The sequence below is a fragment of the Peromyscus eremicus genome, chromosome 13 (genome assembly GCF_949786415.1).
Source record: "Peromyscus eremicus chromosome 13, PerEre_H2_v1, whole genome shotgun sequence".
NCBI classification, from domain to species: domain Eukaryota; kingdom Metazoa; phylum Chordata; class Mammalia; order Rodentia; family Cricetidae; genus Peromyscus; species Peromyscus eremicus.
The window spans coordinates 56,226,397-56,239,373 of NC_081429.1; the positions used below are offsets into that span (position 1 = coordinate 56,226,397).

General features: G+C 42.0%; 1 protein-coding gene across 1 annotated transcript in view; it reads left to right on the forward strand.

The window, feature by feature from the left end:
* Positions 1–12,977, forward strand: part of Dnah7 (dynein axonemal heavy chain 7) — a 255,152-nt gene that overhangs the window by 24,765 nt on the left and 217,410 nt on the right. Inside the window, exons 6-9 of the mRNA XM_059278864.1 lie at positions 1,952–2,036; positions 3,923–4,103; positions 6,317–6,392; positions 9,992–10,117. Of these exons, the coding sequence (XP_059134847.1) occupies positions 1,952–2,036; positions 3,923–4,103; positions 6,317–6,392; positions 9,992–10,117 (468 nt within the window). The remainder of the gene's footprint in view (positions 1–1,951; positions 2,037–3,922; positions 4,104–6,316; positions 6,393–9,991; positions 10,118–12,977) is intronic.

Below are 12,977 nucleotides of genomic sequence, written 5' to 3' on the forward strand. Positions count from 1 at the left end.
CCTTTCTGGAGGCTCCAGACCGATTGCTCACTTCCTTTGTGATAGATGAGCTACCATGTTTACACTGCATTGTCTACCCTCTGTGTCCTGTCTCCTTGATGGCTGACTTTTCACCCTGTCTCCTCATAATCACAGATTAAAATACTTCCACTTCTGTTTTCACACTTGAAGAAGGGATTGCTGAGCTGCTATTATGAATCAAAAACCTTTTAATTTTATAAATAGAAAAATACCAATATTTTTATTTTTCACTTTTGAGAAATAAAGTATATCCTGTTTTTCTTGAACTAGGCAAAAAATCTCCTACTCAGATTATTTTTAGTTCTGAACAGAATGCCATTCTCCTGGAAAGAGCATGGTTGCTCAGAGTCACACTGTGATACACTGGTCCCTCTTTCCAGACATCCTTAGCTGTGTGACCAAAGGAGAGCTGTTTCTTCTCTCTGACACTTAGTTTCTTCATCTGTGAAGTGGGGATAATTACATCTTTCAACAGTACATATGAGGCTTAGAAATAATACTTACAAAACTATTAAGGGCTTGATTGGCGATGAATAGCACTTATAATTTCTGCTGAGTAGACAAACTTTGCCTGTAGCTCTAGAAGGATAGAATTATGGGATCGTAGAGCTAAAAGGATGTTGATACACACTCAGAATGTCTGTAGTGGTTTCTACAACCCTAACATCCTTCTTCCCCACCCCTGGCCTTATTGATCGTATCCTTCTAGGCATTCTTCTCACAGGGATGAAAGGGTAATGCCCAGGATGCAGGAAGGCTGTAGGATGAGATTGATGAATTAAAAAGAACCACAAACACCTGCTGAGGTCATGCACTTTGGAGCAGCAGGATGTGAACCCAGTCTTGATGACTTGAAAATACAGTATTGTCACCTTAGTTCCTTCCTGGGCAAGCAACAGCATAGTGAGATTACATTTGTGGTTAGAGTAATCAATTCTTGTCTTTTTGGCTATTTAAGACTTTGAGGATTTCCCATTACTTTCATATTCACATTCTGTTATTTGTTAAAGATTTATTGATCACCTATCATGTATCAAAATAAATAGACTCTTCTTACATGTTTTAAAAACACAAGTATGAAGTTCACAGAATATTGGGTTCTTGGAGTTAGGAAAGACAAATTAAAAGATCTATCTTGGGTACCTACTTTGGTATGGCTTTTGAGAAACATATTCAATAAACCTTCTGCACCTGCTCTTCAGTCAATGAGGGGACAGGTGTTTCTGATTCAGTACCATTGTTTGTATCGACAGACCGTACTGGGCTCTGGAGCACAGTGCAGAAGTTAGAGCCGGCCCAGCACAGCCTGTTATTTGTGCTGAAGCTGTAACTATACCCTCTGTACAGTGGAGTTTCAGAAAAAGTCACAGAGTGTGGCTCATATTTGACATAGCATTTGAATTGAATTATAATCATCACAGGAGTTTTATAAACACACACTCAATAAAAAATGCAAAGGGAAATATGAGTGCCAGTGTTGCTTAGTGTCAATGTGTATGTCTCTAGAGATGTGAGAAAAGATCTTCATGGAATGTTTCTTTGTTTTCTGCAAAACAGCACTTGAACTTTCTATCATGGTTTCATTTCAAACAGATGAAAAGCGACTATACATGTTTTAGGGATAATCCAAGAAGATGCTTTGCAAGTTCAAAGAAGAAAGAACTTGATCTTGTAGTAGAGGAAGCAAGCGAGCAAAGCCCACTTCAGGGGATGCTTCCCGTGAAGTAGGTCTCGGAGAGTACGTCTAATTGTTTCCCTAGGCATAAACAGAAAGGGACATTCTAAGAGGAGTGTGGTACTGAGCAAATATGTTCAGCCGTTTACTTTCCTGGTGATTTAGTAGAGAAGAGTCCTGTGTTTTTGTACCAGTGTTCTGTGTTTGGACCATCTTTGTACGTTTTTGACTCCTCTCTGTTTATCACTGTCTTAGGCAACAAGACAGTCGTTTAGACTCCATCGTCCCTGATGAGAGCATCTCAAAAACAACCACTTCTGCAATAGAGAAAGACATCTTGGTAACAACTTACTTCTCTTGTTAGTAGAACTGCATATAGAGGGAGGACCCAAAAATGTTGTATGTCCTCAAGATCATTCTGTCCTTCCTCCTGCATTGCTGTGTGTGCAGGAATGGACAGAGGGTTGCATCAAATTATTCTATTAGATCGATGGAAGAAAAGCATTCTCTTCCTTGCCACCTAAGACCACAGTGAGGGAATCTCAATTCTGCCTGATCCCACCTTAAAGCCCGTCTCTGTCATAGGTACCTTTGTGCACCATTATTCTTTTATGAGTAATTTTCTGAATTATGACATTGTAAATTTTAAAAAATACGTTAACTTATTTTAGAAGTAGCAATTCAGGTGTTTCAAATACATAAGAAGGTTTAGAAATATAAACATTAAAAATTTCAACACTGTTGCTGGGGCTGTGATGGCATATGTCTTTAATCCCAGCACTTGTGAGGCAGAGGCAGGTAGATCTCTATAAGTTCAAGGCCAACCTGGTCTACAGAGCGGAGTTCTAGAACAGCCAAACAGACAAAAAAGCTAGACATAAGATCTTGTCTTGAAAAACCAAGACCAAACCAACCAACCAACCAAACAAACAAACAAACAAACAAACAAACAAAAATGTAGGAGAGATAGCTCAGAGGTTAAGAGCACTGCCTGCCCTTCTAGAGGACCTGGGTTTACTCCCAAGTACTCACATGGCAGCTCACAACCATCTATAACTCCAGTCCCAGGGAACCCAATACCCTTTTCCAGATTCTGTGGACACCATACACTCATGTAGTGAACAGACATACATGCAGACAAAACACTCTTGTACATAAAATAAACAAACAAAAGCTCTAACATTGTGAATTTGAAAACTTTTTGAAGTTTAATTTTTGCCCTGAGTTGTATGCAAATAATTATGAAGAATGGAGAGCTACCAGGTTTTTTAAGTATTAGCACATATAGTATTTATAATATTACAATAAGGAATAGAAATAGGCTGTCTTAGTTAATGTTTTACCGCTATGAAAAGACAACATGACCAAGGCAACTCTTATAAAGGAAAACATTTAATTGGGGGCTTGCTTACAGTTTCAGGGGTTTAGTCCATTATCATTGTGGTTTGGAACATGGCAGCGTGCAGGCAGGCATGGTGCTAGAGAAGTAGCTGAGAGCTACATACTGATATGTAAGCAGGCAGGTAGGCAGGTAGGCAGACAGAAAGAAGGAGAGAGTTAGGGAAGGAGGGAGGGAAGGAGGAGCAACCATCCAGCCACTGGGCCTTGACATGGCTTTTGGAACCTCAAAGCCCACTTCTTGTGATACATCTCCTCCAGCAAGGACTCATCTCCTCCAGCAAGGCTGCAGTTCTTAATCAGTCCCTCCAAAGAGTTAATCAGCTGGTGACTAAGTACGCACATCTATGAGCATGTGGGGCCCATTCTCGTTCAAACCACCGCATAGGCCAATCAGAAAATTCTAACTCTGTTGTGTATTTTTAGAGTTAGTGTGGAAGGATATTGACTTGAAGGCAGCTTTTAAGACTGACTTCTGATTATCAAAAATCAAAGAGCAACCCTATCAATGCCTTCCAAACATTTGTAAAAACACTGAGCTGTAATTCAGCGTGTGCTCTGTTCAGTACATCATATATTTGATGATGTAACTTTGATGCTCATGGCATTAGTTATGGACTGAGAAGAAAGCTTTCACTTCTAGGAAGTAGCATATAATAGCAAATATAAAAATTAAGAGACCTCAAACAATGCTTACATGAATTACACAAAACACATTATGATTTAAAAATTCCTTCTTACCCACAGCCTTGCATTTCCCCTGTGGTTTTGTGTTTTGACAAACACACTCCCTTATTAACTCCCTTGCCTCCTACCTCATTCATCCAGAGATACTACTATTACATTCATCATGGGATTGATACAGATCATGTGGCCCCGATGGAGGACTCTTGGCTGGAGCACGTATTGGATTTGGTTCCACAACACCTGAAAGTCCTCACCGACAGCATAATGGTCTTGTCAGATGAAATGAGAGAAGATTATCTTCTTAGTGTCAAGAAATCCATAGGTAAGTTGCTGTAGCTCTTTGTTTTCTAATTTGAGTGTGTGTCGTTACAGGTAATTTTTGAATTGAAAGCTATTAACTGTCCTTGACACTTTTCACTTAGTTCATTATGGAGTTTCTTACCTCACTAGTGTGTGTTCTTTAAGACCCCAGCCAAAGGGCGGGAGAGATGGCTTAGCAGTTAAGAGCACTGGCTATTCTTCCAGAGGACTTGGGTTCAGTTCCCAGCACCCACATGGCAGCTCACAATTGTCTATAACTCCAGTTCCAGGGGGTCTGACACCCTCACACATGTAGGCAAAACACCAATGCACACCAAATAAAAATAAATTACTAAAAAAAGACCTCGGTCAGCTTTCATTAATTAGGTATAAATCATGTTTTAAATAAAATTTTCTACTTAAAAGGATTTTGTCCCTCATTTTAAAGGACAGCACCAAGGAAAGTAATAAGACATTATTTTCAGCTCCTCATAATATTTATTGTCTCAGTCAGTAGAAAGCACTGGAAGCATTAGACACTTGGGAAGCAGTCTTTCCCTTTAGGATGATCCCTTGTTTAAAAATTCCTCTGTATAGGTATGAGAGACAAAGTGTGTGCGTGTGTGGGGGCATGCATATGTGTCCATGTGCATGTGTATGTGCATGCATGTGTGTGTGCATACATGCATGTATGTGTGTAGGTGAATAATTACCAAAGTTTTTAATCATTACCAACTTACACTAACATTACTGATAAGAAATCCAAATATGGTTGATTACATTTTTGCTACAGACCAAAAGGTGGCCAACTGTGCCTATTTTGTGAATGAGGACTCAGTGTACACAGTCATTGTATTATATTCTTTAACACATTGCATATGGCTGCTTTTGAGTTACAACAACAGAGTTGAGCCGCTGAACAGAGGAAACAAGGTGTAGAGTTAGTGACCGTGTGGCCTTTCGTGTAAGAAACTTGTTGAGTCATGGTGTGGACTTAACAGGTTGATCTCTAAGTATGAGTAGGTTATAAGAATAATTTTTTAAAATAGCAGTTTCTGGCCCAATCTAAAGTCCCTGAAGGCAGAACCTTGGAATACGTTCTTTTGAGAAAGTTCTCCAATTGTTTGTGACATTAGAGCACGCACAATGAGTGCTCCACTAAAGGCTGGTGAAATCACAATGCATGGAGTGGTTTAACCCTCTAGAGAGCAGGCATTCACCACATCCCTGGTGATACAAGATCACAATGAGAGAGATGGCCGAATCTCCAAACTATAGAGCAGCCTGCCTAGCAAGTGCAGTCAGGAGATCAACAAGAAGAGGAGGCCACCATGCCTTAGGAAGGACGCCAGAGGCTTCTGAACAGAGTCTTCTAAGGGGTGGGGTGGGAGCTGGGGAGAGACAGGGTCTCCCTAAGTAGCCAAGGCTGCCCTGAATTCACTATCTAGCCTAGGGTGGTTTTGAACTTGTGATCCTCCTCCTGCCTCTGCCAGCCTAGTTCTTGAATCACATGCGTCTAACAGCGTTCCCAGCTCCTGAATGGATTCTTGAAGCATGTCTACTAGACAGCATACTTGGTCCAGACAATGGCATGTGCAACAGCAGACATGTTTCAAAGGCTGCTCTAGACTTGCGAACCACTGTGACGGCCAAAGCCTAAGTGCATTTGGAGAAAGGGACAGCATCTGGGAGGGGATCGAGTGCCTCTTGAAGGCATTTTAAGGTAAAGGGACAGTCTGAAGAATTTCAAGCAGAGGGTAGAAGTGTAATATTGCGTTGCAGAAAGTAAGTCTTGAAAGACAGGCAGGAAAATGGAGCCAGTTGTGACTGAAGGCACAGAAGGCAGGTGCAGAGGCAGCCTCTTCCACTGATTTTAGAACGAGTGTGTGGTGTGCTTATGCAATTTCAAATGCAACAAGGTAATGTGTGCCTTTCTCAGAGAAATAAAGTCTTCTCTTCTGCTGACCCACAATTCAACAAGAGCACTTTGGACAGAGTACCTCTAAAGGAAAATGTAATGTTAAAGTCAATTACTGCTTTCAAAGGAAACAATAGAAAGACACTTTCCAAGACAGACTTGGTAGATTTTTCCCACACGTTTCTTCATAAACGCACAGTTTTCTTTATTACAAAACTAACACAGTCTAAGTGATTAATTTTGATAGAGTTGTTTTTGCTGGAAATATGGTGTAATTAATGCAAGGTTATTTATCCAGACTCTTCTATTTTCCTTAGTTGATTTCGTTTTAAAAGACCCCAGAGAGAAAGAGGACGATGGTAAAACAGTGGAGCTCCCACCGCATCGCGCCGAGTGAGTGAGCAGGGTTCTCTGACGACGGTCACTCTGCATGAGCAGCAGTATATAACCACCGCCACACCAACAACACCCCACTCATGTCCACATTTCCTCACACGCGTGCTTATCGTTTACATTTTACACCTGTCTGAGTAGTTTTCACATGAGTGAGTTTGAGGGCAGTCTGAGGTACGTGAGTCCCTGTCTCAAAAACCAAACCAAACCAACTAACCCACCAACCAACTAACCAACCAACCAACCCACCCAGCTGAAAAACCTGCCACAGAATGGAGTCGACGTGGCTCTTGTGCCTCCATGGTGTGTAGACCAGGCTTCAGGTGTGGTAGAGCCATGAACATCTGGTGCCAGGTTGTACCAAAACATTTGGAACACTGAAAAAAATCAAATGTATCCCTGGAATATTTCCATTTACTTATGGATTAAATTGCAGATTAGATGGGAAGAAACCACTTACCATCCATTTTCCTTAAAAGCAGCATTTAGGAGCACAACTCTTAAATATTTGAAAGATAAAACATAGATTTTTTAAAATTATTGTTTTTCCAACGTAAGTATAAGCTTTGTGTGGGGAAGTTCCTGTGCAGGAGTTCCCTGGTTTAGGCCTGGGAGGCTGTCACCCACTGGCAGGCTCTGGGGGCTGTAGGGTAGAAATGGAGAAGGGCAGAGGGAATAGAAAACGTTCCTGTCTGCTGTTTGCAGAGGCGACACCATGGGAATTAGGGTCCCTGGGCATCCGTAGTCTCATTAGTAAAGGAATTTAAGCATGGACTCAATGGGAGGCTTGAGGACCATTTTATCGGGGGTTAAAAGAAAAAGACCCGAGAGGAGCAAACGGTGACTCTCAGCAGAGGAGGAGAGCGAGAAAAGAAGTAGGAATAGATCATGCCCTTCCAATTGCCGTGGAGGTCGGGCACATGGCAACAAGCAGCAGCCATGCGGCAGGGAAAGGAGCATCCGAGAAAGAGAGAGGAAGCTCTCAGGACAGATAGAATTTCAGGCCGGCTTTTGGGACTGTGCTGGGGTGGAAATGATGGGGAGAAGAGTATACTACCTCATCAAAGGGGTAATTACTGGGACCATCCTTTCAGCGTGGTTTGAGGTGAGCCCACCTTCCTAGAGGAAACTCCGTTTTCCCGAGGGGTGGTCCTCTGTGATTGACTGGTCCAGCCGTGGGTCACTTTGAACACTGTAATTAATGAACTCAGAGTCTCCCATAGTGGGCTGGTGTCACCCTAAGGAAACAAAGCATTTCTCTTGGGTGTCATTTAACCAAGAGCCGGCCCAGATTTGAACCCTCCCCGCCACTCTCCCCGTTTCCTGTTTCCTGTTGTCCTGTCTGTTTGTTGCCTGAGTCTGAATGCTTGCCTGCCTGAATACTGTCTGGAGAGTCTGTGGTTCTGTTTGTCCTTGTTTCTGTCTCTCTGTATATGTCCCTAACAAAGGGCTTCCTGAGTGTTGTCTTGGAATCTGGCCCCTCCCCCCACCCCGTGTGTGTGTGTGTGTGTGTGTGTGTGTGTGTGTGTGTGTGTGTGTGTTCCAAATAAAGGCCTTTTTCTTTCTCTCTCTCTTTTTTGGAACAGCACAGGAAACATCACATGGGGGAAGGAATGAGAGATATTTTAACAGAGTTTTTACAAGAGATTAAGTCACTGACTCCAAATGACCCAGATAACAAACAATATTATAGATATCATTATTTATCAAGCAATAAATGTATGTTGTCTTCAACATTTACGGTAGATACTCATAAGGCTACTAATATCCTACTTTCATGGAATTGTTATCATTACTCATGTATAAACACACATGCATTACTCTTGGGTCAGGGTGTGATACAGTATATAGGACTACAGCTATGCATTAGCTTAGATTGTAAATGTTGATTGCATAGGAAATCTAAGGCACGTGAGGTTAGTTGTTACACTGTTCTATTAGAGGCAGGTTAAACAAACTGAGCACACAGTAGGACAGCAGTCATAAGTCTTAAGTGTCATCAAGGTGCGTTATTTATTCTGACTGTAAGGTCCAGCAAAAGTTGCCATCTCTTTGAATGTAAGAGTTTTTATGCTTTTTTTTTCCCCCTCTCCAAAACGTGTTGCCACACAACTGAATCAACCCTTTTATGTTTTCATAGCTTGAATGTCAGGTCTCTTCCCAGGCCAGAGAAATAGCTTCCCCTAGTGGGCCACCACAGAGCCCTGATCAAGGACACTGTAATATCCTCCCTCTTGAATAAGTGGCTCTAAACTCATTTAGGAACAGATCAAGGATCACACTCCCCACACACGTCTAGCATTTCTGGTCTCCAGCTAGGACAGAACCAGGAGTGTTTTGGGTCTCTGGACAAAGACAGGAATGCCTGTCTTATTTCTGTCTCCTGTCCTCATCACCCCCCTCTGAAGAGGCAAACACTGCCAGTTAGGGACTGGGGACACACCCGAGTCTGGCTTTTTGTTGTTACATGGGATATCATGCATGGCAATTGGGGTGCCCTCCAGGGGCCCATCTAGGAGACCTGGGGACTGTATACAACAACCAGGTACAGGGAAAAGAGGAAGTCTTGACTGGCATCTGAATAGAAATTTGAGGCAAAAGTAAAGCAAGAATTCCTAGCATTATAAGCCCTAGGCATAGAACCAGGAAAAGCTAGAACAAAAGACATTTTAAAATATGTGAGTTAAAGTCCATTAGAATCACTTGATGGGCTTACAGGAGCGTCCACCCATTGGGTTCCTCCGTGTTCAAGGCTGAATTTAAGAGTGATGAACCCAGAATCTGCTTTCAGGCACTTTGATAGCTGTTGAGTGGCTAGATTCACAGTGTGAGTACCTCCCAGATGGCCTCTAAGGATAGAGAGAAGAAACTTAGTCATCACTTTTTTTCTTTTTAAAGTTAGAACAGTAGGCTTCCCTCAGCTGCAGGACCCATGCACAGGTTAGGTAGTGTTGAAACTGAGCCAAAGTCCACTCAAGCAAATGGGATTTGATTAAAATCTTTAACACATAATGTAATCGTATCAACTGGAAATGCTTAAAGTCAAGTACTTAAACCAAGTGTTTAAATAAAATGGATGATAAAATTTATAGCCACAAAGTGGGCATGTTTAAATATACAGATGCTTGAAAATGCTGTGAATCAAAAGTGCATGTGATATACCTGACCAACTCATGGCTTAGTGATACGATACTCTGCAGGTCTCTCCAATCAGATCCTACCTGCTGGAAAGCTGGCCACTCCACAGTGCCTAGAATCTTAAGAGCACTGCTGGAGCCTATTCGAGAATACTTTAAATATTTAAAGCAAATTTCATGATTATTATCAAAATTAAGTTATGCTAACCACAGGGTATATGTTTTAGGATATAATTACATATTTTGTAATTTCTAGAAGATCATTTTAAAACAAATAATTATTATTCAAAATATATATTTATTGTAAAAAACAAACAAACAAAAAATGTTTTGTAGTGCTCAGGATCAAACCCAGGATTTTATGTGTGCGAGGCAAGTGCTCTACCACCGAGCCAAATGCCCAAGCCAATAGCCCTTTTGATTTTTGAAGAGGATAACTTAGTTTTTCCTTTTTGTTTTCAGAATGGAAGTTTTGCCAAAGCCGTGGAGGAGATCGTTCCTGTCTGCTTGTTCTTACATTAAGGATCACTTGAATGCAATGAACCCCACGATGCTGGCTGTGCTAGATCTGTGGCACAGCACTTTTAAGTGAGTGTTTCCGGCTTTCCTGAAACTAAATTTGTTTTAGGTGTATTTATTTATTTAATGTGCATGAGTGTTTTATCCACATGTACGTACGGCACTGTGTGTGTGCCTGGTGCCTGGGGAGGTCAGAGGAAGGTGATAGATTCCTCCAGGGCAGGAGTTAGGGTTGGCTCTAAGCCTGCTATGTAGGTACCAGGAGACGACCTGAGTCTGTAATCACAAGAGTTCTTAACCACCATCCAGCCATCAGCTCCAGCCCTCAGACTAAAAACTGTAAAAGAAAGTTATTTTTAATAATACCTGAGTTATTTCTTTTACTGTTTTAACTGTAAATTAAAATTAATTGCAAATGTCATGCTGCTGTGGGATGTCTCTCTGTACACTGTGACTATGTGCTGCTCTCATTGGTTGATCAATAAAGCTGTTTTGGCCAATAGCCAGGCAGAGCAAGAATAGGCAGTACAATCAAACTGGAGATGAAGAAGGGCGGAGGGGGAGAGACGCCAGCCACCTGCCAGAGGGGCAAGACGTATTAGAACACAGGTAAAGCCACGAGACACGTGGCAAAACATAGATTAATAGAAATGGGTTAATTTAAGGTGTAAGAGCTAGTTAGTAACAAGCCTGAGCAATAGGCCAAACAGTTTGTAGTTAATATGAAGCCTCTGAGCGATTATTTTAAAAGCAGCTACAGGACCAGGTGGGACAGAAAAGCCTCCATTTATATAATGCAAGTATTCAAACATGGTTTTAGTAAATGATATATAATGTGTAGAGTAATAAGTGAACACTGCCTTTTACATCCAGCTCATTGTACCTGTCTTCTCCATATAAGCACCATATATGCTTTGCGGATAATCTCAGCTAAGGGACTCGGTGTCCATACCTTGTTTTAAGTGACCTGGAACATTAGCTGCTTCAGTGCTCTGAATAGCTCAGAAGCAAGGTAAACACTGCCCAAGTCAGTGGCATGCACTGAAGACCCCCTGACGGCCGGTAAGGAGCATGGCCAGCCTCACAGGCGTTAATTATCCTGGTGGGACAAAGCGGCTGTGGACAGGAAAGGCTTGGCGGAGATGGAAATAAAGGTTACTTGGTACACCTGAAACAAAAAGCTTTTCCCCTTCAGGCTGAGGAGGACCCGCCATGCTGTCTAGGAGCTCCAGCTTCACATCCCTCTCTTGCAGGCTGCTGCTAGTCTCGGGGAAGCACTCAGCAATATGTTGACATGGACATGTGCTTCAAATTTTACCAAAGTACAAATTCAGGTTTCTTAAGACGGCATCTCTTGAGGCCTCCTAAAACTTGGGCCATGCTGCATCTATGATAAATGGATGCCCCCTTTCCCTTTCTTCATGCTTGGCTCCTTCCTGCCAACCCAAACATCAACTCACAGTTGCAGTGAGCGGCCATTTCCTGTATTGTTCTGTCCTATTTAACTATACACATTTGAATGCCCCCACACATACAGACACCCCATAGACACACACGAATTTGTTGCAACACTTAAAGTCTTTCTTTAACAAACATTTTTATACAAATGAAGATATAGGCTCCCCCTCCTCCCCCAAAAAAACATTTTATAAACCTCCCTGTGACTGAACTGGACTTGAGCAAGTCCAGTGTGGTTAGAAACTCACACAGGTCCCAAGGATTTGAAGGTTCAGGGGATTCCATCCACCCTGTGCTCCCTGCCCCTCAGGGCTGCCCCCTCTTTGGAGAAGGCTTATTTTTACTTGGTTTAGAAGTCAACCCTGTATACACTGAGCCTTACCACCCTTTCTATTTCAATTGTTCTGGCTTCAGTGAAACACCAGTCTAAATTCTCCACCGAATCCCAGTTACTAGGCTCTTCTACTTCATAGTGACACTTCACAGTGTCATATTCCTGTTGAATCTGAAGATAAACATTATTTTAAAATTTAGTCATTATTATGGTTTGAGTCTGAAAGGTCCCCTCTGAGGCTCATATGTTGAAAGCTTGTTCCCAGTGTGTGGGAGCCCACAAAGATTCCACCTTGTGGTTTGTTTCTATTTTGACTCAAGGTCAGAGAGTCAAAGTTTATGTTGCTCTCCAAGGCTGTATAATAGGATGTTTTGGCCAAAGGCATGGTTACCAGAGTCTTATGCTTCAAGAACTAATTACAAGATGCTTTGCGTTAAGGTGTGTTTAACAGGTGTTTAGAGAATTAAGAAAGGATCTGCACTTGTTTGTACTTTGTACTTTGATCTTGAAACAGGGAGCTCTCTTGCCTCTCCCCTTGCTAGTGTATAAAAAGCCCATTAGGAATAAACTCCAGGCAACTGGGTATTGGTGAAATTATTAAGGCCACTCCACGTAGTTAAAAGGAGATTTATTTAATGGCGTAACTTACAAATTAAGGGATAGGTAGGTTGCGGGGCCTGGGGAAGGTGTATCGCAGTCCAGCGGTGTTCTCTGGAGCTCTGCCTGGCCCACCTCCACCATCCAGGGTCCCCGAACAGAGAGAGCACTCGCTGATCCAGATCTCAGGTCTCCAGGCACCTCCCTTGGCCCTGCCTTGTAGGCGTGACAGTTGCTGAAGTCTCAATGGGGGTTGGAACTTCCAGATCAAAGCTAGAATGGCTACCCACTACATCTCCCCTTTTTGTCTAAATAAGAAAGTTCTAACCTAATACAAGACTATATACAAAGGAATGGTTATCAAATATTGTCCAGGAATAATGAGGGATAATGACCTAGATAAGATGGAACTACAACCAATGCAAACAATATCAAGCAAGAAACACATACTAAAATCCAGAGAAGTATAGAGCATAGGTAAATGGCATGTTACAAAGATCATTCCAAAAGTTGTCCTATTCTAAAGAACCTGAATCTAAT